Raw genomic sequence first — 23,458 nt, forward strand, 5'->3', positions numbered from 1 at the left:
GACACGTCAGCAGTTGCGGACAGAGTTCGAATGGTTTCACCTCCGTCGGTGACAGTCAACCCACCGGCAGTGACAGTGGCACCACCAAGGGTGACGGCTAGACCACCTTCATGGATGGTGGTCAACCCATCGCCTCGGATATCGAATATGGCAGTGGACGTCCCAGAGAGTGCACTGAACAAGTAGAAGGACGAGCCAGCAGTGGTAGCCGATATTGCCGTCAATACGGACCCGCTGTAGCCGGTACTTGCAGCAGTGATCGTTGACACGTCAGCAGTTGCGGACAGAGTTCGAATGGTTTCACCTCCGTCCGTTACGGTGGCACCGCCAGTGGTGATCGACAGCCCTCCCTGGTGTATCGTAGTCAGCCCATCGCCTCGGATGTCGAATATGGCCGTAGATGTCCCAGAGAGTGCACTGAACAAGTAGAAGGACGAGCCAGCAGTGGTAGCCGATATTGCCGTCAATACGGACCCGCTGTAGCCGGTACTTGCAGCAGTGATCGTTGACACGTCAGCAGTTGCGGACAGAGTTCGAATGGTTTCACCTCCGTCGGTGACAGTCAACCCACCGGCAGTGACAGTGGCACCACCAAGGGTGACGGCTAGACCACCTTCATGGATGGTGGTCAACCCATCGCCTCGGATATCGAATATGGCAGTGGACGTCCCAGAGAGTGCACTGAACAAGTAGAAGGACGAGCCAGCAGTGGTAGCCGATATTGCCGTCAATACGGACCCGCTGTAGCCGGTACTTGCAGCAGTGATCGTTGACACGTCAGCAGTTGCGGACAGAGTTCGAATGGTTTCACCTCCGTCGGTGACAGTCAACCCACCGGCAGTGACAGTAGCACCGCCTAGAGTGACGACGAGACCACCTTGGTGGATGGTGGTCAGCCCATCGCCACGCACGTCGAAAATTTCCGTCGTCGCTGCAGCGTTGATCTTGAGCAAGTAAAACGAGCTTGACGCAGCAACCAACGTGGTCTCGATCACAGCCACGGTGCTTTGGAACGCCAAATGACTCGCATGTACGGAAAAGGACGGCAACAACTGCGCCGTGCTCGTGATGTCGGCACCCCCGTCCACAACGACAAGGCCCTGGGCTTGGATTGTAGCGCCCCCGTTGGTTACCATGAGCCCCCCTGCATTCACGGTGGCTCCCCCCGCATAGACGTAAAAGCCTCCGGCGGTGATGGTGCCACCCCCCAGCAACACTTGGAACCCCCCCGAATGAACGGTGGTGAACCCATCTCCTCGTACGGAGAACGTCACCACCCCGTTCGACTTGGCTTCCAAGAGTTTGAACGTTACGTTTGCCGCTCTGGAGGCCCCGATAGTCGCCACAGTGCCCGTAAACGTTCCTAGTCCGGACAACGCCGTCAACGCTGACGCTGCCAGGTCCTGGTTCACGAAGTTGCCCCCACCAATGCCATTCACATACAACCCCCCATTGGTCAACGTTGTCTTTCCCGACGCTTCGACCGTGATCGCCGTCGTTCCCCCAGCCGACGCCGTGAGCAAGTTGAAGTCTGTGAGTGGGAATTGCGACGAAGCCGTGGCTGCTATCGACACCACAGAGCTAGAGTAGCCTCCACTGGAGGCTTGCACTGTCAGGACCGACGTAGTTCCAACGTTGTCGGTGATGGTGGCGCCCCCGAGGACCACTTCCAACCCCCCAGAACGAACGGTGGTGCGTCCATCGCCCCGAATGTCAAACATCGGAACAAGCGAGTTTTCTGTCGACGCTTTAAACAGGTAAAACGTGATCGCGGCCGCTTGAGTCGCCCGAGCCGTCATGACAGTGCCAGTGAACCCCGTGTTTGGGGCCAACGCGTCCGCCACCGTGCCAGCGACGGTCGTCAACGTGGTGGTACTCCCCCCATCTTGAATCGCTAGTCCCCCCGTCGCAATGGTCTCCCCCGCTTGGACAAAAAGCGTACCAGTGTCCACACGGACATTGCCCTTTGTCCAAAACGTGTCGCCGTTGCCCAGCATATAAAACAGCGGTTGACTGGCCGCTTCAATTTTGATCATTTGAAAGTCGGTCTGCATGGCTTTGATCGTTTGGATATGCAGGGCGATGCCAACATACGACGGCCCTACGGGTTGGATGAGGAAACCGTCGTGGTCGTCAATGTTGTCTGGGATGTTGGACAACTGGCTGCAGTCGCTCGTCTTGTAGTCCAAAAAGCATGTGCAAAGGCCGACGGTGAAGTCGCAGATGCCGCGACGGGAGCAGTATTCATGCTCTACAGGCGTATTCCGTGAACCCTGGGTCAATCATGATATTGGATCACGTCAACATGGCTGGCCTAGGGGAGGCTACCCACCTACCAATGAGGTTTGTCGAAACCACGTCTGCAAACGAACATGTCGGCGAGTTGGCACTAGTGACACCTGCGACGTGGCAGCTAAATGACGCCAACGGGGGGTTCCCAGTGTGAAAAAACACGTTGTTCTCCGAGTCCCAGTGCGACCATTCTTGGAATTCAATCGTGTACGTCGCGCCTTGGGTCGTGCTGTCCACGGCAGACATGACACAGGTGGCAGTGCGAACATTGCCCAAAGTCAGGACTGCCGCCGCACAAATCGCATCTGAGTTCGAGTTGGCATTTGCGGGCATCGTGAATGAGTACCCGTTGAACGTGACTGTCACGACACCAGCCAGCGCTGACGTGGCGCCACTGACGGTCAGCGCGATGGAGCGAAACGCTTGGCCGGGGGTGAGCGGGTCGTCGTTCTTTGGACACATGCCTAGACAATATGATGAGACATGAGCAACTTGCTGCAGAACGGTTTACGTACGCATGGAGCAATCTGGCCCGGTAAAGCCCATGTCGCAATAACACGTCGTGATGCTGTCCTTTTCCCAGTTGCTGTACGCTGGACCGAGCCCCGTGGCCATGGTTTGGGGGCCGTACGACCGAGCGAGGGTGGCCAACGTCAGGCACTGCCCGCGACCGGAGCAGTCGTTGGGACACCGCACTACAGGAATTAGTGTGAGTGTTTGATTACAATGAATCAAACGAACTTCGTTGACATGCGTCGCCAGTGAACCCCTGGGTGCAGATACACGAGCCTTTTGAGTAGTCGCAGATGCCACGGTTTGAGCATTCTGTGGCGGTGGCGTGGGCTCCGTTCGGAGTCGATGCTTTGTCTACCCAAGCGATTCCAGTCGGACAAACATGACGAGAACAGTCTGGCACAACATTCCACTCGGCATCGCAGGTGCATTTACTGCCAGCAAGAGTGAGGCGACTATGATAAGTTGATGAAGGCATCCGTGACGTACTTGGATGCGCCACAGGTGCCATGCCCGGAGCACATGTTCGCACAGCTCGCGTCGCTACCAGGGATCCATGGCAGTCCCACAAGTAGCACACATAGCAGCAGCACGTCGAGCTGCATCGGAAATGTGCAATACTCCCGACCGTTCGAATCGTATCTCGGATCTCGAACCGGCATGGATCCTTATTGGTTGATCCGTCAAAAGCCGTTTCAACATTTCATGATGTTTCTGGCGCGGCGAAGTGTCGCTGTGGCCGTGGCGGCCGCGGCGGTGGCACTTGCAGCTTGCCCGACAGCACCTGCTTCTGGACGGATATGCAACGGACGCGGCAACTGCACACCTTTGGGCTCATGCCAGTGCGATGCATCTGCCTTCGGCTTTGATTGCTCCCAGCGTAGGTGCTACTGCGTCGACACTATCAACCGTACTCAGTCGCTCGTTGATAGTGCGCTGCCCATCGGGGTTGGCGTGGTCAGGGAATGCAGTGGGCATCAATCAGATCCACGTTCCTGCAGAGTGTTCGAATCGAGGCACGTGTAGCCGCGACTCAGGCGAATGCCGTTGCGACCCCGGGTTCACCGGTGCTGCGTGCGACAAGTGTAAGGCAGCAATGGACGATGAATTTATTTTTCACCCAGCGTTTCAATTGTAGTGGCATGTCCAAACCAGTGTTCCAACAACGGACGGTGTGTGTCCATGTCCCAGCTGGCTCTGCTGCGCAGTCCATTCGACTACACGTATGCGACCGTGTGGGACGCTGAGATGATCCAAGGCTGCCTCTGCGATCGTGGTTCAGCTGGCGTGGATTGCGTCATGGGTACCATCATATGCGGTGACGTTAGCAGGACTAACGTATCATCACGTAGCCACGTGCCCAAACGGCGACGACCCCATGACCTTGGCCCAAGTTAACGAAGTCCAAATTCTGAAATGCACCGCGACGGCCGGCTTCTTCTTTTTGAAGCTCCGCGGCGAGACCACGTCTGCCCTCGCCATCTCAACCACGGCCGCGCAATTGAAAACCATCTTACAAGTACGACAAGACAAGTCCATCTACTGTACAACTACATACATGCTACCCCCACCACCATCATGAAAAGCGTGCTGGAATTGTTGGTTGATGATGCACACTGGTGGTAGAATGTAGCTCCATTTGGTGCTGTTCGAACTACCTACTCGTTTGGCACGACCTTATGTGACGCCACGGGCCGCAACGTCGTGTCGATTGAATTCACATCCAACTTTGGCCCGTAATAATCTTCATTCTCCAAGTGCAACGTGATGAATCATGATCAACCGTATGCTTTAGTCAACCAGCCATGCTGGCAGTGACGCTACTGCGCGGCCAAGCAACATTAACAGGCAACGTTGTCACAGGGGCAGGCGGGGCAGCCATTGGGACGACTGTGAGTACTCGGGGCACGAAAGAATACGCCCCTTGCAGCAATCGTGGGTACTGCAACCCCAGTACGACGACGTTAATTCATGTCCAAAATGACTAAGTGCAATGTGGTAGAAATCGGGCAATGTGCGTGTTACACGTACCCCATGCCCGGCTTTCGATCGAGTGACGGCTACGGCAAGGTGGGCCTCCGAGCGGACTGTGGGGCCCCGGACAACACCAACTTTTACGGGGGCCCCATCAAGGGCTGTCCAGGCTACTTGCCGTGCAGTGGCCATGGAGCGTGCTCTGGCCCACCAGCTTACACGTGCGCCTGTGCCGTAGGCTGGGTCACTGGAGACTGCTCTATGCGTGCGTCTTGCTACTATTTATTGTGGTGTTTTGGCTAGTGACGTTGTATCGCGTTTGATTCTTCACCTTGAATCGTGTTAGGCGACTGCCCCAAAGGTCTGTCGTGGTTTTCCCTCCCTTTACGAACCAACGAAGCGCATACAACGAGGACCACATGCTCGGAGGGCGGCACGTGCGACCCCATCACGGGCGAATGCGAATGCGTACCTCCATTTGAAGGACCTTCGTGCAACCTCAGTACATGCGATCCCTCGTCGTTTGTGGTGATTCAACAGTGTTGTTGTCGTCATAGTGCAATGTCCCAAAGGCGATAGCATCTACGAGTGCAGTGGCCACGGCAATTGCCTCAATTTGATGGCGCTAGCACAGGCCACCCGCACTCGCGACTGGCTGCCCGCTGGGTTTTCCTACGGCTTGGACCCAAACAACCCCACGACGTGGGATGCGCTCAAGATCCAGGGCTGTCAGTGCGACCGCGGCTACACAGGCTACGATTGCAACCAACGTACGAGCCACTTTTTTTGATCTTTTCACCATGTTTTGGATGTGCGTTTTGGTGGGACTAGGAAAATGCCCGACGGGGGACGACCCACTGACGCTGGGCCAAGTAAACGACGTGCAAAGCGTGCAGTGTGCGGCATCGGACGCTGGAACGTTTCAGCTGTCTTTCCGCGGGGAAAACTCCCCGCCGATCCCGTTCAATGCAGCCCCGACGACTTTGCAAGCTGCAATCGTTTCCATGGTCACTGTCACGGACGTTGCCGTGTCGTATTCCCAGCCTGGGAACGGGGCGTGCGTTGGAGGAAACGTCATCACAGTCACGTTCATGCAAGAGTTTGGCAACTTGCCGCGATTGCAAGTACTGGACCAAAACTTGCGCCTCAATGGGGTGACCAGGGCCGGGCTCACCCCCATCGCCACCAAAGTGCAAAATGGGACGAAAGAAAATGCCGTGTGTTCGAACCATGGCACATGCGACGGGGCCACAGGCGTGTGCACGTGTGGGTTTGGCTTTGCCAGTTCCAACGGTTATGGCGACCCGGGCCAGCGGGGGGACTGTGGATTTGTCGTGCCGTGGCAAGTTGTGGTTAGCTAATTTGCCAAGTCGTCGATAAAAGGATACTGTACTATTGTGAATTCGCTATAAACTTGCAAATTCGCGCGATTTGTCTGAGCAATATTGAATCACGCTGGAGTTCTGATTGGTTGAATATACTTGTCCTTTCTGTAAGAGCCAATCAAACACACTCAAAATTGGATTAGCCACTAGCGTCGAGATTCGATTCGACGAGATCTGGAAACTCGTATCGAATCCACAATACTACAGTAGTACTACGTAGTATTACAGTATTAATAGTACTGTGAATTCACTATAAACTTCCAAAATTTGGGTGGTTTGTATGAATCACTGAATATACTTGTCCTTTCTATACGAGCCAATCAAATCCATTCCATGTTGGATTTGCCAATAGCGTCGATTCGGTTCGATGGGGTCTGGAATTTTGTACGAAATCCACAATATTAACCATTGCTTACTCCTCCAGTTTCAAGTACGTTATGATGTTTATCAAGGACAAGTTCAAGGGGTAGTTTGAGAGACTAACGTTATGTACTTCAATCTACCCGGGTAGTGTCGCCACACGCCACTCGTCAAAGCGTCGTTGGGATTGTTACCCGTGCATATGCGAAATCGAAATTTGCAAAGGTAATAATGTTTCTACCAAGTGGTATTAATACTGTAGCAATATCTTCCAAGTACAAGTATTAATTTGTGGATTCAACTTTAATCGATGGGGATTTTCGCTGTATGGTATAGCCGAGCCAAGAGTTGGCGGCAATGGACATATGGATGGTCCAACACGCGCTCGTCACTGGCGTCTTGGGCTTGGAGGTGGAGGTTCTGGAGCGCATGCATGTACACGTCCTTGTTGGCGTCTCGGATCATGCTGACAATCAAATCGGCGACGTGGCTACAGCCCCACAACATGACGTCGAAACATTCACAAAATAACTGCGACAACCTAACAAAGATCTTTTTTCATTTCGTACATGGACACGACGGCAGGGTACGGGGCTTCCAGGAACGATCGAAACTTGACAATCCCGCCTGCCCGAGCAAAAAGTTGACCGTCGTCATAGGTTGCTTTGACTACCATAGCCACGATCCCTGCGACCCCCGACGACGACGACGGTCGCGAGTCTGTCGACTGTAGCGCCTGCAGTGCGGCGAGGTAGCAGTCGCTCGACAGTTCGTGCAGCAGATCGCGGTCCAGCGCTACTGCACCACAGGTCACAGCTCGCAGAACCGACGCCGGCTCGGAGGTGTCGAGTACCCCCTTTTGACGGTTCCTGGCTCGACGGTGGACAAAGTTGAGCTGGCGGCAACACAGCGTCAGCACGAGCTCCATGAGCGCCTCCCACGCCCCGCTGTCCAAAGGTACAACTACATCGTGGACCCACTCCTTGGCCACTGCATGGACTTCTCGAAGGATTGCGGGCAACGTGGCGCCCTTGAGCTAATAAAACATGAGTATGAGCTTTGATACGCGGCGGAGAAAGAGTGAATTGCGTACGTACGGAGGACAGGAGCAGTCGGCGCTTGGCGACAAGCGCCAGCACTTGCACCATGGCCAGCCGCAACGCCCTGGATTTAGAACGAACGGCTTGCCAAAACGTCGAACGAGCTTGGAGGCGCAGCGGCTGCCTCGCGTCGACCCCCACCGTCCGTGCAGTCAATTCGTCGTCATCGGTGGATGGCTTTTTTAAAGCTGGGTCAGACAGCAACTCGGCCAGCCATCGCTAGAATCATGCCATAGAGCGGGATGAGGGTGGCGGATGATCATAATCCGAAGACATGAATACCTGGCCTTTGAAGCGCTCGACCGGCACGGCACTGCCAATCAAGTACATGGCCCGTTGCACAGGATCCAAGTGCTGCCCCCCTCCTCCTGACGTGGCGTTGCTACCCACCGACACATCCAACCATCTTCGTTTGTGAACAATATGTGCCAGCGTTGAGCATTGCACAAAGTACTCGTGCACACGTGCCTACCGTCGACAACAATGCGCGATAAGAACTAGGTGATATGTTTTTCCCTTGATATACGAACCACTTGTGCCACCTCCGAGAGCACGACCGCCATGTTACCGCCGTCAACTCCCTCCCCCAAACGACCAAGAAACGCACTGAGATGACCAGGCAGCAGCACCGTCGGAAAGGAAGCGACGACCGACGCAAGCCCACGCTCCAAGCTGGACACCAACAGCCGTTCAACCAGACCATTTTCTAGCTGCACGTTTGGTTTCGCTAGGTCAACGAGCACCATAAACACGAGGCGGTGCACGGCGATGGACGGCGTGGTGAAGAAGTGGTGCAGCAACACGTCCAACATCGACGTGTTGCTCGGGTCGTTCGTGTCGAACGAGTCCAAGCCAAACGCGGGGGTGCCCGAACTCGGGTCCACGGGGCACAACGGCAGGCCTTTTCCGAACTTTTCCTTGCCCTTTCGAGCCCCGTACGTGTCTTGGTGATGCTCTGCGTGCAGCATGTGCCGAAGATACAAGTTCAGGACAAGCATTTCCACGACGGCGACGTGACCCGCAGTGTCTTGCAGCAACGCTATGAGGGTTGATGGCGGAATCGACACGAGTCGATCGGGAAGGTACTCGCCGCGGGAGGAGGACGACGGACGCACCATGCCCACCAATGTGCCGGTAATGAGGGGCAAGGTGGAGATGCCGATGGGCCGCGACAAGTGCACGAGGCGGTCCACCATGTCCAACAGGATAAAGAACAACTCGACTTGCGCCGCGTCGTTGCCATCCACGGCAACGTGCAAGTTGTGCAGCAACGTGAATGCCAGCGTTGGCGGGTCGTCGCTTTGGCGAAGGATCAGCTCCAGGAAGAACGCATGCACGTCCCCGAGGAAGTCGCCGCCGTGAAGCGTCATTTGGATCAGATACGCCAATAGCACTTGCTCTACGTGGTTGCAGTATGATTGTTCAGTCGGCGTGAGCGGTGGCAGGCTTCGGAGGTGGAAATACCCCTTGACAAGGTCGTGCAGCATGTCGAGTGGATGTGTGAGCACCACAGCGAGATGTGAAGCCGACAAGTGCTTGAGGTCATAATCGTCGACACACGAGCCTCCTGATGGATCCTTGACGGACGAGTGGCGGGGTGGTAGTGGTTGCTGCTGGTACTCTGCACGGAGACGCCCCAGATCCCGCACATCTTGGAACACATGTGCTGGATTGGACACGACCACCTGCGCCGCGGGAAGGTCGTACACGTACTCGTCCGTCGACCATTCTTCAAACATAGCGTTGTACGTTGCGTCAATCTCGTAAAACGAGGGCAACACCCCGTCATCAGACGTGCAATATCGCTTCCCAAAGCACCGCTTACGCAGGTACCGCAGGGCTTGGGCTGCGTTCATCCAAATAAGATCGCAAGATTTGGAATGGAAATCCACCGCTGCTGCTATGCTGGTGGAGAGTCACGTGATTGGCTGAATTCGGATATCTGTGATTTGATTGGTGAGTATTGTATCTTGAATCGACGGACATGGTCCGACAGTTTAACGTTTGCGTTGAGGAGTTAAACGTATGGTTTTACTCGAGTTTTATTATTTTCCGGTAAAAAAGGAATGTTTGAAAAAATAATATAACTATATAATATATATATATACTGGGGTAGTGTTTGACTTCTGGTTTTGTCACTTTGAGTTCGGGAGCCTTCGTCATCATGGTGGTGATCTGCCGCGCGTTGAGCCAGGAGCTGTCGCTGCCTGGGCTGGAAGCATGCGCCGTGGACGTCATCCGCATTCTCCAAACAAGCGACTCGTACGGCGCCGTGCCGCCCATCGTGTCCAACTTGGTATTGTGTCTTGTGATCGCCACAGTGTCGTTTCTCCTGCAAGCGTCGACGGGCAACTACTCTCACGTCGACCGTTTATGGTCGATTACTCCCGTGCTTTACTCGTGGAACTACCTGTTTGTGGCTTGGAGCCGCGGTCTTGCCGCAGACGTGCGTCTCGTGGTGTTGGTGCTGCTGATCACGCAATGGGGATGTCGACTGACGTTCAACTTTTACCGCAAGGGCGGATACCAATGGACGGCTGAGGTACGTCCCCATGACATGCACCAACCTTCCACACGATCGATCGTTCATAGGACTATCGATGGGCATACACGCGGACGTGGTTCCCGCACGCGGTGCTGTGGCACGCGTTCTCATTGACGTTCATCGCGTTCTACCAGCACATTTTGCTCTTCCTGATCACGTGCCCGCTCCAAGTGGTGTTTAACGTATGGGAAAACAAGTACAAAAGCGACATATTGGACAACTGGTACACACTCCTCCGTGTCCCTTGAACTCAATATATATTAATCTGTACAATATATATATACTTCGTACTTCGAAGTAGTATTAATCTGTACAAAATATATATATTAATCTGTACAATATATATATATATATTAATCTGTACAATGTATATATATATTAATCTGTACAATGTATATATATATTAATATGTACAATATATATCCACCACCCCATTTTGCATTCGCATGGTAGGACAATGTGGGATTCTGGCCTGGCGCTGTTGTTTGCTGGGTTGCTCGTACTGGAAACCATTGCGGACCAGCAGCAATGGAACTTCCAGCAAGTCAAGTATGTTGCCAATCATCACAATATATTTCCATCGGTCGTGATATATATATATATATATAATTATATTTAATGAATCCAAAATTGACCCTACTTAGGCTGACATATATATATATATAGATGGGGCCTGCTGAAACGAACGAAAAAGCCACTGCCTCAACTGCCCCACCCGTACAACGTTGGCTTTTGCACCACGGGCGTGTTTGCTTATAGTCGGCACCCCAACTTTTTTGCTGAGCAAGGGTACTACTACTAGTACTACTACTACTCGTAACCAACTAACTACTCGTGTAACTACTGTACCCAACTAGGTTGTGGTGGACGGTGTACCTGTTCTCCGTGTCGGCTCGTGGCCATCACAACTGGACAGTTCTCGGAACGTTCTTGCTCACACTGTTATTCCAAGGCAGCACACGGCTCACCGAGCACTTGACCCGTCAAAAGTACCCTTCTTATGCCCTTTACCAAGCTCAAGTGTCCATGCTACTGCCCCTGTGGCCTTTTTCGTTTCAAGCACCCAAACAAGATTAATAGTTATTCTTGTTTTTGGCTTGGGGCATTCATTACTATTGGACTTTGTGGATTTTTCATTCGCTATCAACTTGCAACTTTCGCGTGATTGACTCACGCTAGAGTTGTGATTGGTTGAATATATTTCCATAAGAGCCAATCAAATCCACTCAAGATCTGGATTAGCCATAGCATAGTCGATTGATTCCGCGGCGAGATCATTCGATTCGCGGCGGGGTCTGGAAATATGTACACTGAATGAATCCACAATGTACTGGTCGTGTGCCCAATATCATATGTACAACCTCGTCTACCGTTAGGTATCTGATATGTTTCAAAACACTCACAAAGCGCACACTCAGGGTAGATTATGACGTGGCATCGCCGTCGTTCGTCGTCGTCGCTGGTTTCGGTTGTTTCATGCTCTGCAGCACCAATGCCCGCAACTGACGCTCCTTTGCCAGCTCTCGGCGCTGGCTTTCCACGACCTGCACGCGCAACGCCTCCATGTCCTGCTGCAGTCGCTCGTCGTGGGTCTTGGGAGGACGCACCGCCCCCGTGTCGTTGTCTACGATCCACACGGAGCTGGCTAGCCGGGGGATACCACTGGACGCTGCCACGTATTGCACCAAGCGCGGCTTCTTTAGGGCACTGGTGCCGCCGTATCGATCTGGTAACGCCGTCACACGCTCTGTCGCATACACTGGCGTGGTGGGCGCCCCCACTTCCCGTCGCCACAACGCCAGACTATTCAGCGTTCGTAGGCATCAACATCGACATGGCGTTAACAGTTAGGGTTGTATATTGTCAAGATATTCGAGTGAGCAGAAGAACCAAATCGACAGACAATCGATATATCGACCAATCAAAACCCAGAACTCTAATCAATTGGCCAATCAAATTATCCACTCTTCGACCAAGTTTCAACATCGAATTAGCAGTGTGTGACTGAAATTCGTGGGATCATATTGTGCTTTCGAGTGAAATTTCATTGTGTTGTGGTTTCTCGTTGGAATTTAAATCGATTTGATTGGCTACTTCAGATGAGCTCAAGATTATTAGCCAATCAAAACCACCTTCTCAATGAAATTCAACCAATCAGATCGATTGTGGATCGGTTTGGTTGGCGTGATTCGATTGCACCCCCTCCCCAAATTTGTATCAAATCGACAATAATGGACGATCTTTACATACAAAAACCAGTACAAAGAATCGATATATCAACAGATTTGGCAAAGAATTAAAAGTCAACCAAATTTTGGGTAAAATAAACACAATACCGTTTGCGAGCAGCTTGAATGCGAGACATTTGACCGGCGTGAGAATTGGCTTCTTTCCATCGCTGCGCTTGGTCTACATAGAGAAACAACAACCCCCAATAATCATGGAGCATATATATATATATAAATTCCTTCACTCTGTATCGCATGCATGCCGTCATCATCGTCTGCTTGAGAGGATGACGAAGACACCACAAGATAATATATATATATATATATGGGATATCCCTTTGGGCAAGAAAAACCACACCTTCGATACACATATATATATACCTGCTAGAAACGCCGACACTTGGGTTTCGAGCGCGTCCATTTGCGTCTGCAGGCCGGCCACGTCACCTACGTCTGCGACACGGTGCAACAACAGGCCAATGTCCGTGTGACGCTGTCGCAGGTCGTTCTCGCCGTCTTCATGTCGTGGGGTTGCACTACCAATCTGCTCGCCCAGAGCGACATGGCGAGCGACCAGTTTGTCCAAATGGCCACCAGCCTGCACGACCTCGTCGAGGTCGTCCAATCGCTTGGCCACGTCCTCGGTCCGGTCCCCCCACGCTTCGTTTTCAATGGTTTGCAGCAGACTTTGCACGTGAAACGGCGCGATACTCCAGCTCTTGACAGCACGTTCGACCTGATAGAATCGGTCCACGACTTCTAGCCGCGCTACGACCGCGTCCACCGAGTGCACGGCTTCATCCACGTCTTCATCCAGCTTGGTCAAGTATGTCTGGACGTCCTCGGCGTTGTTTACAGAAGACGACGATGACGTGGCACTTCCATGAGACTACACCCAGCAATGTGCACATTGGTACATATCTCCATTTACATGTGGCCATATCATTCATACTAGTATCAAATATCCCGCAGTCAAACCCCTACATGGCCGGCTTCCATCCTCCGCAATCATATATATATATATTTATGTTATGGTATTTGTTTTCACACTGATATATATATAAATGTATAACGACATCCACAATGATGATCTGTATAATATTTTGGGCAGATGTATTTGTGAGCCAATCCGCAATCCTCCGCGTTGATACTTATATCCACGTGGAATATTCGTAGACGGCACAAAATCGTGTGATGACCATCGAAATTCAATTCTAAAAAACCTCATCGATCGATTAATTTGGACAACCCACCACCCAAGTCCCACGTTTTGGCTCTACATATATCTTCACGAACGTACCGTAGTCGCGCTTTGAACTGCCACCGCCAATGCTTCGTCGGCCGCTGCCATATCTGCCACCACTGCCACGTGGCCGACAATCGATGCAAACGAGTGCTTGGCAGCCGATAGTTTTTTCTGCAGCCGCGCCAACTTGAGATCCCGCGCCGCCGCCGCCGCTTTGTTGACTTGTTTGGTCCACGCGGCTCGCTGTATCGCAGCTTCATGCTCCTCCTTGTCGCGCACAGCTTTCGCCAGGCAGGTGCCGACTACGTCCAGCGCCTGTCGCACGATAGCCACCCGTTCCATCGTCGGCTCCGCCTTCAAAGCCCCGTATGCGGCCGCGGCGGCCTTGAGCTCGGCCAACGACGAAGACAACTGGATGGCGTCGGCGGCGGCTTTGTCCAACTCGTCCCCCAACGACCCAACTAACGCCGTGGCCTGCTCCATCGACGCCTTGGCCTGCCGTTCCGCGGCGATCGCGGCCGCCGCCTTGGCCTGCTGGTCATGCAACCGCTGTTCCCTTGCAAATCTACAAGATACCGCTATAGCAATGATCATGGCGGGTATTGCTACCGGCGCTGGCGAATATGCGCGTCGCTGAGGTACTCGGTCGTGTCGACGTGGGCCACCAGCGGCACAAACGTCTTTACGTGGGATGTCTAGTTCGAAGAGATGACCCACAGAACTGAGCGATGATGGGATCGTTGTCTTACGTGGCACAGCACGCGGCTTCCACCGTCACACAGCGTCGAGAGGGCGGCGCGCACTCCGTCGTATGTCTTGAACTGTACGTACGCATCAAAGTGTGATGTGGACACTGTCGACGAGGCGGTGGTCCCGTCGTCGGCGCCAGCGGTAGTACTAGTAGTGGCAGACGGCGGCACGACGTCGATGGCCCTACGATCGAATATGGGTTGTATGACAGTTTGTTCAATGATGAATACACGTACGAGAGAGCGCCAAATGTGCTGAAGAGTTGAAACAAAGCATGCTGGTCATGCATGTACGCGCTTTGGATGGATGGAGGAGGATGGTCGTCGTCGTCGAGAAACGATTTCGTGTCTACGTCAAACCACTTGGCCGGCAACCCCTTGACAACGATCGTGTCGATGCGACACCCCTTCATGTGTTGGTCAAAGTCTGGCGGGGCAGTGACGGCAAGAGATGATGACACGGTAGCGTTGTCGTTGACTACCGTGGCGATCTGAATCTCCACCGCGTTGCCCTGCGCGAACACGGTGTTGTTCGGCTGCCCAGACACGATGGAGTATGCGTCGTTGAATGCATGGGCCGTGAAGAAGTACAGTCGCACGACGAGCACCGTGTCTTGACTGCTCTTGGTCACTGTCCGAGCGTGGTCGAATTGGACCCCCAACTTCTCGAGCATCTTCTTGGCGTCCCAGAACGATACCTTCGTCTTGGAAGAACCTTTTCCGGGACGCATGCTCACCTCGCACACAAATGCATGTCGAATGACCAACCCAGCAGACCCCCAAGCAAGCTCCAGCTCCTCGGACGACGTCGGCAATGGCATCTCAGCGGTGAATGATTGAACGTCCCCAGATATGAATTTGTTAGGGAGCGGTTTTAAGTGGTTGAAATTGTACTATGTTTTAGCCAACCAAACGCGGTGAACGAAATAAACCCCGCCGATTGGCTACTCCATAATATATGGACTTTTACAATACCATATATATATGGTAAATACTTTCTCCGTACCACAAAAAGAGTGACGATGCTGTTTCTTTTAAAATTATACTATTAATACTACGTAGTATAAACGTTGAAAGCGGTAAAAGCGTTGAAAGCGTTGTGTGCATTTTAAGGATTAAAAGCGTTGAAAGTGAGTCAATTTTGCATGGTTCATTCACACGTCAATCGAGCACAAATAGAGCTGAGACATCTGATTGGCTATTATCCACTTCGCCCCTTTCAGGTGGTAGAAAATCGAAAATCGATTGTAGCCAATCAGTGACTAGTAATTTCCGATTGACCAATGGGAGAGATTGATGCCTGGGAAATTCGTTCGAATCTCCAGTATATTGCAACGCCAAGTCTACTCATTCCGGTCCTTCCAGGCTAGGAGTGCATGGGGAATTGTTCTCCGATCTCGCGACGTGTATACATATAGATGCCGCCGTCTGCTTACAGCGCGATTGCTGTGGTAAAGCTAGTCCTTTCGATGTGCATGGAAGTCGCAACAATAAAATTCATGTGGTGGGTCATAATTCCGGATATTTCGTTGCGTTTGGCCAATCAGGCCGTGTTTTATCCGGCATTCCCGTGTCAAGGAGCATCCCTCGACGCACAACAGCATTTGCTCATGAGCACCTTCGGCCGCTTCTTTCGTGTCACTACGTACGTCCACCGCCATTCCTTCCGACCTCGTGCTCACGTTACGTCATGACATGTTTTAGATTTGGCGAATCCCATTGCAAAGGGGTCGGTGCCATCATCGACGGCGTCCCACCTGGCCTCGAACTCGACGAGCGTGACATCCAACCGCAGCTCACGCGGCGCCGTCCGGGACAGAGCTCGCTCACGACCCCGCGCGACGAGAAGGATCTCGTCACGATCCAGAGCGGCACCGAGCATGGCCTCACGCTGGGCACACCGGTGTCCATCTTCGTCCCGAACGAGAACGTGCGGCCGCAGGACTACAAGGAAATGAGCAACGTACCTCGCCCAGGCCATGCCGACTACACGTACCAAGTCAAGTACGGCGTCCGTGCATCGAGCGGTGGCGGACGCGCCAGTGCGCGAGAGACCATCGGTCGTGTGGCGGCAGGCGCGATCGCGGAAAAATGGTTGCGACTGAAATACAACACCAAGATTGTGTCGTGGGTCAGCTCCATCGGCCACGTACGTTCTGAGTCGAATAGAGTCCTCCTTGAGTGTCCAACTTGTAGGTGGACATGCCACTACACGACCTCAACAACCCGAACGCCCCGCTCTACTCCCGCGACGACATTGACAACCTCGGCCGTCTGCGCATCTTGCTTCGTCCTGGCTCGAATGAAGCCGACTTCATCGCTGGCTCGGCGAACCTCACCGAACCAGCGTACGCCGACTTGAACGGTGCCATCTACAACCGCCACGGACACGCTTTGTCCATTCCCGACGGGTTCGACGTCGAGCAATGGGGCGCGGCGGGTGACCTCGTGCCCGTGCGGTGTCCGCACATTCCGTCGGCGTGCGCCATGGCCACCACGATCCGCGAGTGCAAAGCCGCGAGCGACTCGATTGGCGGCGTTGTGACGTGTGTGATCCGGAACGCGCCGGTCGGATTGGGCGAGCCCTGCTTTGACAAGATGCAGGCCATGTTGGCGCACGCGATGCTGTCGCTGCCGGCCGTCAAGGGGTTCGAATACGGCTCGGGGTTTGCAGGCACCCGCATGCGCGGGTCCCAACACAACGACCCGTTTTGTGCCTCGTCGGCTTCTGGGGCGTTGGGCGTGGCCAAGAACGATGCCGGCGGCGTCCTCGGCGGCATCTCGTCGGGTGCCGACATTTACTTTCGCATTGCCGTCAAGCCCGTGTCCACGATCGGTCAAGCCCAATCCACAGTCGACTACGACGGACAAGACACGGTGCTGGAAGCCAAGGGCCGCCATGACCCGTGCGTGTTGCCGCGCGTCGCGCCGCTCGCTGAAGCCATGGCGGCGCTCGTCCTCGCCGACCTCGCGTTGGCCCAGCTCGCTCGACAAGGCTCGGTTGTTCTCCATTGATCGCATTGAGTAATGATAAGTCAAGTCGGCTCGGTTCTCAATCGATATTTACTTACTCCCTTGAGTGATATATATACATCGAGTCTGTACGATTGGGGTGAGGATGATGCATTGGAATCACGACGAGCAGCAGCGCGGGGATAAAACTATAGACCTACAGTAACGACGGGGGATATACTGTACATACAGTATATATACAGTAGGTTATAGGTTTTAGTGAACAAAGTATACTGTGTGCATGTATGTATAGACAATTCGACTTTTCCCGAAAAAGGCTCAAATCAAGCGACATCTTTCATTAGTATTTTCGATGGAATCGTCGTCGTGAACGCAATAATGTTAACGTAAAAGTCCAATTTAAGAACACTTTTTCCGAGACGCTGCCGTGGAAGGCATGTAACTCGACTCGTCGGTATCGGATTATAATTCTACAATATGTTACATGAAGCCAAAATCCAGGCCTATTTGGGAGTTATGAATGCGATATGATTCCTGTTATAATTCATTCTCATTCACTCCACTTTGTCCACAAACAGCTTAAAACAACCGGTCCAATTTAAGGTGCACCATTTTGAGCTTAGTCTTTGTATTGTGCTTTCGAGTGAAATTTCGTGTTGTGGTTTCTGGTTGGAATTTAAATCGATTTGATTGGCTACTTCAGGTGAGCTCAAAATTATTAGCCAATCAAAACCCATTTCTCAATGAAATTCAACCAATCAGATCGATTGTGGATCGGTTTGGCCCCTCCCCAAATTTGTGCTATCAAATCGACAATAGTGACTGTACGATGATATTGTTACCAAAAGTAGTACTAGGACGGTACACATGCCAACCCTAGACAAACAAATTCTCCGAAAACCATAACAGTGGTTTTTAAGTTAATAGCGTTTCGACTTGGTACATCACGACATGTCAACCACGAGCATCGAGAGAAATTCGGCTTTGAACGCGTCCATGTCGTCGCGCATGGACTTGTTCCATGCGGCACTCGACTCGCGCAGCGTTGCCATCGCCCGCTGGGCGTCGAGGCGCTGGGCGGCCACCGACGCCATCAGGTCCGCCATCGCCGCCTCCATCGCGCCTTCCTTGGCCTGGAGGTCGTGGAACGTGCGCGCCACGGTCATGTCGAGCTGTTCCAGCTCCACGAGCAGACCGCCCCGTTGCTGCAGCGCCAGCGCACTCAGAACCGCGCCCGTCACAGTGTACAGCGCAAACAAAACACTCGCAAACGTCAGCCACGTCACGACCGTCCCCACCACGGATCGAAGCACCGAATATGTTGAATTCGATAGAGGGATTTCGTCTTGATCGTGTGTCAGCAACGGCGCAACCAACGACGACGATGGCGGCGGAGGCGAGGTGGATCCATCGGCATCGTTTATTGGTTGGTTCGAACGGTGCAGCAGGTCGTGATGTCTACCGTCGTCGTCCATGTCGTCGTCCGAAGATGACGACATGGACGAGAACGACGAGGTCGATTCGGCAGTGGACGCGTCCAAATGGAGGCGGCGCCCCGGCGGCGTCTCGATGGACGTTGGAGTCATGCGAGTGGCTGTGGGTGTGCGCAAGGGGGTGCGGACAGCGGGCACTGGGGACCCAAACTTGTGGACGAGATGGGATGTGAGGCGGGCGGTGGCATGCTCATGGATAAAACTACTGCGGTGCCGCGGCGACGGAATGTCCACTAGGGTCTCCATATGCTCGTCCCTGTGCATATTGGGAGTGGGTCAGCACGATCAACCTCCCGTGAAACATCTATATTGGAGGCAGACCAGGTATCAGCAAAGACGCAAAACGCGTCCCGCGCGGCGGCGCGTACAAGATGGTTCTTGTCATGCAAGGCATTGTGCAGCAACGTTTTCAATCGACCAAAATGGGGGTCGAGTTCGGGTTTTGGCCACGACGTTAGGATCAGAGGGACCTGCTTGACAAGAAGGCAGCGCGATTCTTCTGCAAGATGGAAAGGACAATGACCTGTGAGCGCACGGACGATGGATATATAGTACCTGCACGGAGGGTGTCGAAAAGGTGGCAGAGTTCGACGACGCTGTAGCGGGAACGGGTCGACAGCACGGCCAAGCAGTCTTCCCCGGCGCGACTGAACACCTTGGTCTTGATTCGAGCCGTGTGAAGTAACGAGAGGAGAACTTGGTTCGAGAAAGGTTCAAATTTGGGACCACATAGCGTCGCAAACCGGCCGATGACACGGCATGTCGTCTTGACCACTTCAGACCGGATGGAAGGAAGCAAACCGTCGATGAATGGCTACACACACAGCATATTGAGAGTATGATCATGATGAAGTAGGTTTCGTAGTGACAACAAACGTACGGCGAGCGGCAGAACATACTCCAACACAAGATCGATGTTGTCGTCGTTCAGTTGATCGTTGCGGTGCAGTTCGTCCAGCACTTCTTGAAGATCCAACAGCTCCTGAACTTGCAGTTTCCAATCGCCCATCATCTCTAGTGCATGGAAGCAGCCTCGAGCCTACACATACGTTAGACATTGCTGAAGGAAGCGGCAACATCCCACCTGGTCGCGCACCGAGTCCATGTTGGCGGCTTCGACGCTCATTGTGAGAGCAGATTTCAAAATGTAGTTTTTTAATAAATGAAGTGATATGTACCATTTTACATACCAATTTCAAGATACCCAGAGGTATTTTATATATATGTTTCACTCGCAATTCTGTTTGTCAAAAAGACATTATTTATATCCAATCAACGGCTCCACGTGACGGATAAACCATTTCAAAAGATACTACCTTTACTATTAATAAGTACTTGAAGTATTATTACTACACCTTTTTTCGAGATTAATTTCAGGACCTCACCATACTTTTTCGCGAAATAAACAACCAATTCGCGGCGGTTCCACTTCCTTCGTTGTATATTCGTTGTTATATTTCGCCTGCAACCAAGTAGGTTGCAGTATACTAGTATTTCAAGCGATGTTCCTTATATTTCACTGTGTATGGGCTCAATTCAGCGAGTGCTCAATATATTTCGGGGTGCAATCGATATATTTCAATAAAAAATGTAAATCAATCTGAATTTCGACGTAAAATGCAATTGTTGGTCGATCAGGCGGCAACTTCCATGTCGTCCATGTTCTCCGCGGCCTTGGAAGTATTCGAGCAGCAACGAGCAACGCTGCAGGCGATTCACGTCGACATCTGTAAATGTATAAGTTACATTTTCATCGACGATCCATACCTGCAATGACTTCGTCGGCGATGTGCTCAAGGTAAGCCATACGAAACTCGTCACGAGTTTGTCCGTCAGGACGAGGTCCCATAAACGCAGCAAGGCGCTCGCGCAGCAACGTCTTGCTGTGGCTCTTCATTGTGGACCAAAGATTCTCGATTGGGTCGGCGGCGTGGCTAGGACACGTCAACTAGGTGCATAGGGTATGTATTGGAACGTACTGTGTGGCTTGCGCTGCGGGAGGGGATTGTTTCATCGACCGTCGTTTTGAAGAATGAGCGAAAAGCCCGCGAGATCTTCGGTTGAAGTGATTCCTTTCTATTTTTTATTGAAATATATCGATTGCACCCCGAAATATATTGAGCCACTCGCTGAATTAAGCCCATACACAGTGAAATATAAGGAACGTCGCTTGAAATATACTGCAACCTACTTGGTTGCAGGCGAAATATAACGAATATACAACGAACGATGTGGAACCGCCGCGAATTGCTTGTTCATTTCGCGAAAAAGTATGGTGAGGTCCTGAAATTAACCGAAAAAAGGTGTAGTAATACGTAGTATGAGGGTAGTATCCCTCATAATTTACAAATACTACGAACTTAGTACTTTTAGTGATATTGCATACAACTGGTATGAATGAGCTTATGCATACAACTGGTAAGAATGAATCTCATGCATACAAATTGATTACTTTACGAGTCATTACGTATAGCTTTGCTTGCTTTACAATGAACTCCAAAGCTTGGCACAGCGTCATGGCATCTACTATTAAAAGTTCTTCAATTTGTCGTAATTGTATCATTTTGAATAAAAATACAGGTCTGATGCTGATTTTAATTAAATTGCTATACAAACTTTTATTAATAGTATAAAATATACAGTTATATAATGGTACATGTATACTTCGAAGTATATGTACTCATTTATACATCATTCGGTGATAGTGGAAGTAAAAAATAAAATACTGACTGTTCAAAACAAATTCGGGGACCAACTAAAATTAATACTACTACGTAGTACTATTGTGCTTTGCAACTTATTTGGCATAATCGACCTCAAATCTGCCGATAATTACGGACATCGTGACAGATTTATGTGCGGGCGAAGCTGATTTAGATGAATTCGGCCGAGATACTGTAGAAATATGTCATACCCAGATTTATGAATCTTTGCCCAGAATTGCAGTTTGAAGCTGCAATTCTGGCTTGAAACTTGTTATTCTACCCGACGTCAAAGTTGAAACTTGGTATTCTGGTTGACTTCAAAAGTAGGTCTTGACTGTGAGTAGAACGGTGTTGGAGCTTGGAACTGGACCAGGAGAAGCCAATAATTGTTTGTAATTAATGAATGCGTTGATTGCGGGCTCAACACACGCTCGTAATGATTGACATGCACTGCTGTCCTCTGTAGCAAACTTAAAACGAGGCAGATTTAGTGTTTAACGTAGAGTTCCAATTTAAGAGACATGGGACAATTTAACGGATTCAGCCAATCACCACCTTGAAATTTGTGTAGCAATAGATCTTGGGATGAATAAATACCTTTTTAAATTAATACCCACATGCATCCCATGTGTTTTATACTACACCATTTTGCGCTTAATTTCAGCTATTTTTCAAAATATTTCTACTAACCTCCGATATATTTCACCTAATCGCCAATATACTTCACCCAACCTCCATTATATTTCACGCCGACGTAAAATATCGCCGTTATATTTCACCCAACCTGCATTATAATTCACCCAACCTACGGTTAATTTCACCTTTCGAAAATATATTTCACCTGACCACCGGTATATTTCATGGAAAGTAAATTAAAACCAACCCACGCAACATATCTGCGACATCTACGGTTCAAGCACCAACGTCCATGTCTTCCATGTTTTCAGCACGGACATAAAACGGTTCAAGGCAGGCCGTGTACACATACAAACGATTCGGCTCAATTCCTAATTCATTGTTGAGTTACATCTTTTAAGTCTGTCCGTCTGGCGGTAGCCCCATAAAGGCCGCGACTCGTTCGCGCAAAGATGTCTTAGTGCGACTCTTCAACGCCGGCCACATATTCTCGATCGGGTTCAACATCGGGGAGTACGGCCCTAGTTTTAAGAGCGAAGCGTCTTGACACGTCATGTTAGCGGTCAACAGAGAGACGTACCGGAGTTTGTGGTGCAGGGATGGCCTCTTCCATCGAGCTCAGATTCAAAAATGGTGAAAGCGCGCGAAACTCTTCGCGCGCTTCGATCTTTCTAGATTCCCAGCTCGAATTATAATGATTGTTAGGTGAATTATATTTTCGAAAGTTGGAATTAACCGTAGGTTGGGTGAAATATAACGGCGATATTTTACGTCGGCGTGAAATATAATGGAGGTTGGGTGAATTATATTGGCGATTCGGTGAAATATATCGGAGGTTGGTGGAAATATATCGGAGGTTGGTGGAAATATATCGAAAATAAGCTGAAATTAAACGCAAAATGGTGTAGTTTAAATCAATTGAACAATTGGCTCTATAAATACAAGACCCGTTGAGGTTGAATATATACCTGATATAATATTATACCCTAACTACAAAACATGTAATACTACGATCAAGTTTAAAATATCTCCCTTAAATTGTTCCCTACTTCGTTTCCAAACAAAATACCCGAAAAGTACTTTTCGGGTATTTTGTTTGGAAATTGGGACAATAGGACATGATAGATACTGTGAAAATCGAAGTTTCAGTGCTATACCTGGAAAGACCTGTGTTTCCTATTGGATTATCAGTTTTCAGAAGTCAAAACCCATTCCTCAGTGCCAAGCTGCTTCCATTTCCCAGCAGCGACTACTCCAAA

General features: G+C 51.2%; 7 protein-coding genes across 9 annotated transcripts in view; 3 read left to right on the top strand and 4 right to left on the bottom strand.

The window, feature by feature from the left end:
- H257_02733 (hypothetical protein) overlaps positions 1-3,410 on the bottom strand; it is a gene marked incomplete at its 5' end in the record, with an annotated part of 9,285 nt that extends 5,875 nt beyond the window's left edge. Inside the window, 5 exons of the mRNA XM_009826508.1 lie at positions 41-2,251; positions 2,337-2,756; positions 2,808-2,987; positions 3,034-3,239; positions 3,295-3,410. Coding sequence (XP_009824810.1) covers positions 41-2,251; positions 2,337-2,756; positions 2,808-2,987; positions 3,034-3,239; positions 3,295-3,410 — 3,133 coding nt within the window. The remainder of the gene's footprint in view (positions 1-40; positions 2,252-2,336; positions 2,757-2,807; positions 2,988-3,033; positions 3,240-3,294) is intronic.
- Positions 3,411-3,501: 91 nt separating this feature from the next.
- On the top strand, positions 3,502-6,188 carry H257_02734 (hypothetical protein). The gene is made up of 10 exons (XM_009826509.1): positions 3,502-3,685; positions 3,738-3,890; positions 3,944-4,108; positions 4,158-4,324; positions 4,432-4,541; positions 4,601-4,758; positions 4,808-5,044; positions 5,126-5,281; positions 5,337-5,549; positions 5,611-6,188. Exons 1-10 carry the CDS (start codon positions 3,511-3,513, stop codon positions 6,138-6,140), a joined length of 2,064 nt encoding a protein of 687 aa, XP_009824811.1. The 5' UTR covers positions 3,502-3,510; the 3' UTR covers positions 6,141-6,188.
- A 580-nt stretch (positions 6,189-6,768) lies between these two features.
- Positions 6,769-9,495, bottom strand: H257_02735. 2 transcript variants are annotated; one of them, XM_009826510.1, is made up of 5 exons: positions 8,155-9,495; positions 7,907-8,092; positions 7,622-7,843; positions 7,094-7,560; positions 6,769-7,014 (listed from the first exon to the last, which is right to left on the bottom strand). In XM_009826510.1, the coding sequence occupies exons 1-5, from the start codon at positions 9,478-9,480 to the stop codon at positions 6,828-6,830; spliced, it is 2,388 nt and encodes a 795-aa protein (XP_009824812.1). In that variant the 5' UTR covers positions 9,481-9,495; the 3' UTR covers positions 6,769-6,827. The 2 variants fall into 2 exon arrangements, with proteins under 2 accessions (XP_009824812.1, XP_009824813.1); XM_009826511.1 differs by having other exon boundaries at positions 6,769-7,560.
- A 258-nt stretch (positions 9,496-9,753) lies between these two features.
- H257_02736 (hypothetical protein) lies at positions 9,754-11,282 on the top strand. Its single transcript, XM_009826512.1, has 5 exons — positions 9,754-10,166; positions 10,217-10,392; positions 10,623-10,718; positions 10,836-10,958; positions 11,027-11,282. Exons 1-5 carry the CDS (start codon positions 9,789-9,791, stop codon positions 11,244-11,246), a joined length of 993 nt encoding a protein of 330 aa, XP_009824814.1. The 5' UTR covers positions 9,754-9,788; the 3' UTR covers positions 11,247-11,282.
- A 216-nt stretch (positions 11,283-11,498) lies between these two features.
- Positions 11,499-15,271, bottom strand: H257_02737 (hypothetical protein). Its single transcript, XM_009826513.1, has 7 exons — positions 14,630-15,271; positions 14,393-14,576; positions 14,253-14,338; positions 13,698-14,208; positions 12,779-13,286; positions 12,506-12,578; positions 11,499-11,972 (listed from the first exon to the last, which is right to left on the bottom strand). Exons 1-7 carry the CDS (start codon positions 15,211-15,213, stop codon positions 11,594-11,596), a joined length of 2,325 nt encoding a protein of 774 aa, XP_009824815.1. The 5' UTR covers positions 15,214-15,271; the 3' UTR covers positions 11,499-11,593.
- A 623-nt stretch (positions 15,272-15,894) lies between these two features.
- On the top strand, positions 15,895-17,538 carry H257_02738. Of its 2 annotated transcripts, XM_009826514.1 has the most exons (3): positions 15,895-16,037; positions 16,097-16,541; positions 16,589-17,538. In XM_009826514.1, exons 1-3 carry the CDS (start codon positions 16,003-16,005, stop codon positions 17,405-17,407), a joined length of 1,299 nt encoding a protein of 432 aa, XP_009824816.1. In that variant the 5' UTR covers positions 15,895-16,002; the 3' UTR covers positions 17,408-17,538. The 2 variants fall into 2 exon arrangements, with proteins under 2 accessions (XP_009824816.1, XP_009824817.1); XM_009826515.1 differs by having other exon boundaries at positions 15,895-16,541.
- A 690-nt stretch (positions 17,539-18,228) lies between these two features.
- On the bottom strand, positions 18,229-20,002 carry H257_02739 (hypothetical protein). Its single transcript, XM_009826516.1, has 5 exons — positions 19,943-20,002; positions 19,739-19,897; positions 19,414-19,672; positions 19,180-19,357; positions 18,229-19,114 (listed from the first exon to the last, which is right to left on the bottom strand). Exons 1-5 carry the CDS (start codon positions 19,982-19,984, stop codon positions 18,310-18,312), a joined length of 1,443 nt encoding a protein of 480 aa, XP_009824818.1. The 5' UTR covers positions 19,985-20,002; the 3' UTR covers positions 18,229-18,309.
- Positions 20,003-23,458: the final 3,456 nt, after the last annotated feature.

Source organism: Aphanomyces astaci, assembly GCF_000520075.1.
Source record: "Aphanomyces astaci strain APO3 unplaced genomic scaffold supercont1.4, whole genome shotgun sequence".
NCBI classification, from domain to species: Eukaryota; Oomycota; class Saprolegniomycetes; order Saprolegniales; family Verrucalvaceae; genus Aphanomyces; species Aphanomyces astaci.

Excerpts from the sequence above, each read along its gene's own strand:
- H257_02738 (XM_009826514.1), top strand. The coding sequence starts at position 16,003 with ATGAGCACCTTCGGCCGCTTCTTTCGTGTCACTAC. Across the intron at positions 16,038-16,096 it reads CGCTTCTTTCGTGTCACTAC|ATTTGGCGAATCCCATTGCA; the intron begins GTACGTCCACCG and ends GACATGTTTTAG. Across the intron at positions 16,542-16,588 it reads GGGTCAGCTCCATCGGCCAC|GTGGACATGCCACTACACGA; the intron begins GTACGTTCTGAG and ends TCCAACTTGTAG.
- H257_02736 (XM_009826512.1), top strand. The coding sequence starts at position 9,789 with ATGGTGGTGATCTGCCGCGCGTTGAGCCAGGAGCTGTCGCTGCCTGGG. Across the intron at positions 10,167-10,216 it reads GATACCAATGGACGGCTGAG|GACTATCGATGGGCATACAC; the intron begins GTACGTCCCCAT and ends GATCGTTCATAG. Across the intron at positions 10,959-11,026 it reads AACTTTTTTGCTGAGCAAGG|GTTGTGGTGGACGGTGTACC; the intron begins GTACTACTACTA and ends GTACCCAACTAG.
- H257_02737 (XM_009826513.1), bottom strand. The coding sequence starts at position 15,213 with ATGCCATTGCCGACGTCGTCCGAGGAGCTGGAGCTTGCTTGGGGGTCT. Across the intron at positions 14,339-14,392 it reads GAAGCCGCGTGCTGTGCCAC|ACATCCCACGTAAAGACGTT; the intron begins GTAAGACAACGA and ends TCTTCGAACTAG. Across the intron at positions 14,209-14,252 it reads GCGCATATTCGCCAGCGCCG|ATTTGCAAGGGAACAGCGGT; the intron begins GTAGCAATACCC and ends GGTATCTTGTAG.
- H257_02734 (XM_009826509.1), top strand. The coding sequence starts at position 3,511 with ATGATGTTTCTGGCGCGGCGAAGTGTCGCTGTGGCCGTGGCGGCCGCG. Across the intron at positions 3,891-3,943 it reads CGGTGCTGCGTGCGACAAGT|TGGCATGTCCAAACCAGTGT; the intron begins GTAAGGCAGCAA and ends TTTCAATTGTAG. Across the intron at positions 4,542-4,600 it reads TTCACATCCAACTTTGGCCC|TCAACCAGCCATGCTGGCAG; the intron begins GTAATAATCTTC and ends CGTATGCTTTAG.
- H257_02735 (XM_009826510.1), bottom strand. The coding sequence starts at position 9,480 with ATGAACGCAGCCCAAGCCCTGCGGTACCTGCGTAAGCGGTGCTTTGGG. Across the intron at positions 8,093-8,154 it reads TCTCGGAGGTGGCACAAGTG|GCACGTGTGCACGAGTACTT; the intron begins GTTCGTATATCA and ends TGTCGACGGTAG. Across the intron at positions 7,844-7,906 it reads TCGAGCGCTTCAAAGGCCAG|CGATGGCTGGCCGAGTTGCT; the intron begins GTATTCATGTCT and ends GCATGATTCTAG.
- H257_02739 (XM_009826516.1), bottom strand. The coding sequence starts at position 19,984 with ATGAGCGTCGAAGCCGCCAACATGGACTCGGTGCGCGACCAG. Across the intron at positions 19,898-19,942 it reads TGGACTCGGTGCGCGACCAG|GCTCGAGGCTGCTTCCATGC; the intron begins GTGGGATGTTGC and ends ACGTATGTGTAG. Across the intron at positions 19,115-19,179 it reads TGCGTCTTTGCTGATACCTG|GGACGAGCATATGGAGACCC; the intron begins GTCTGCCTCCAA and ends CAATATGCACAG.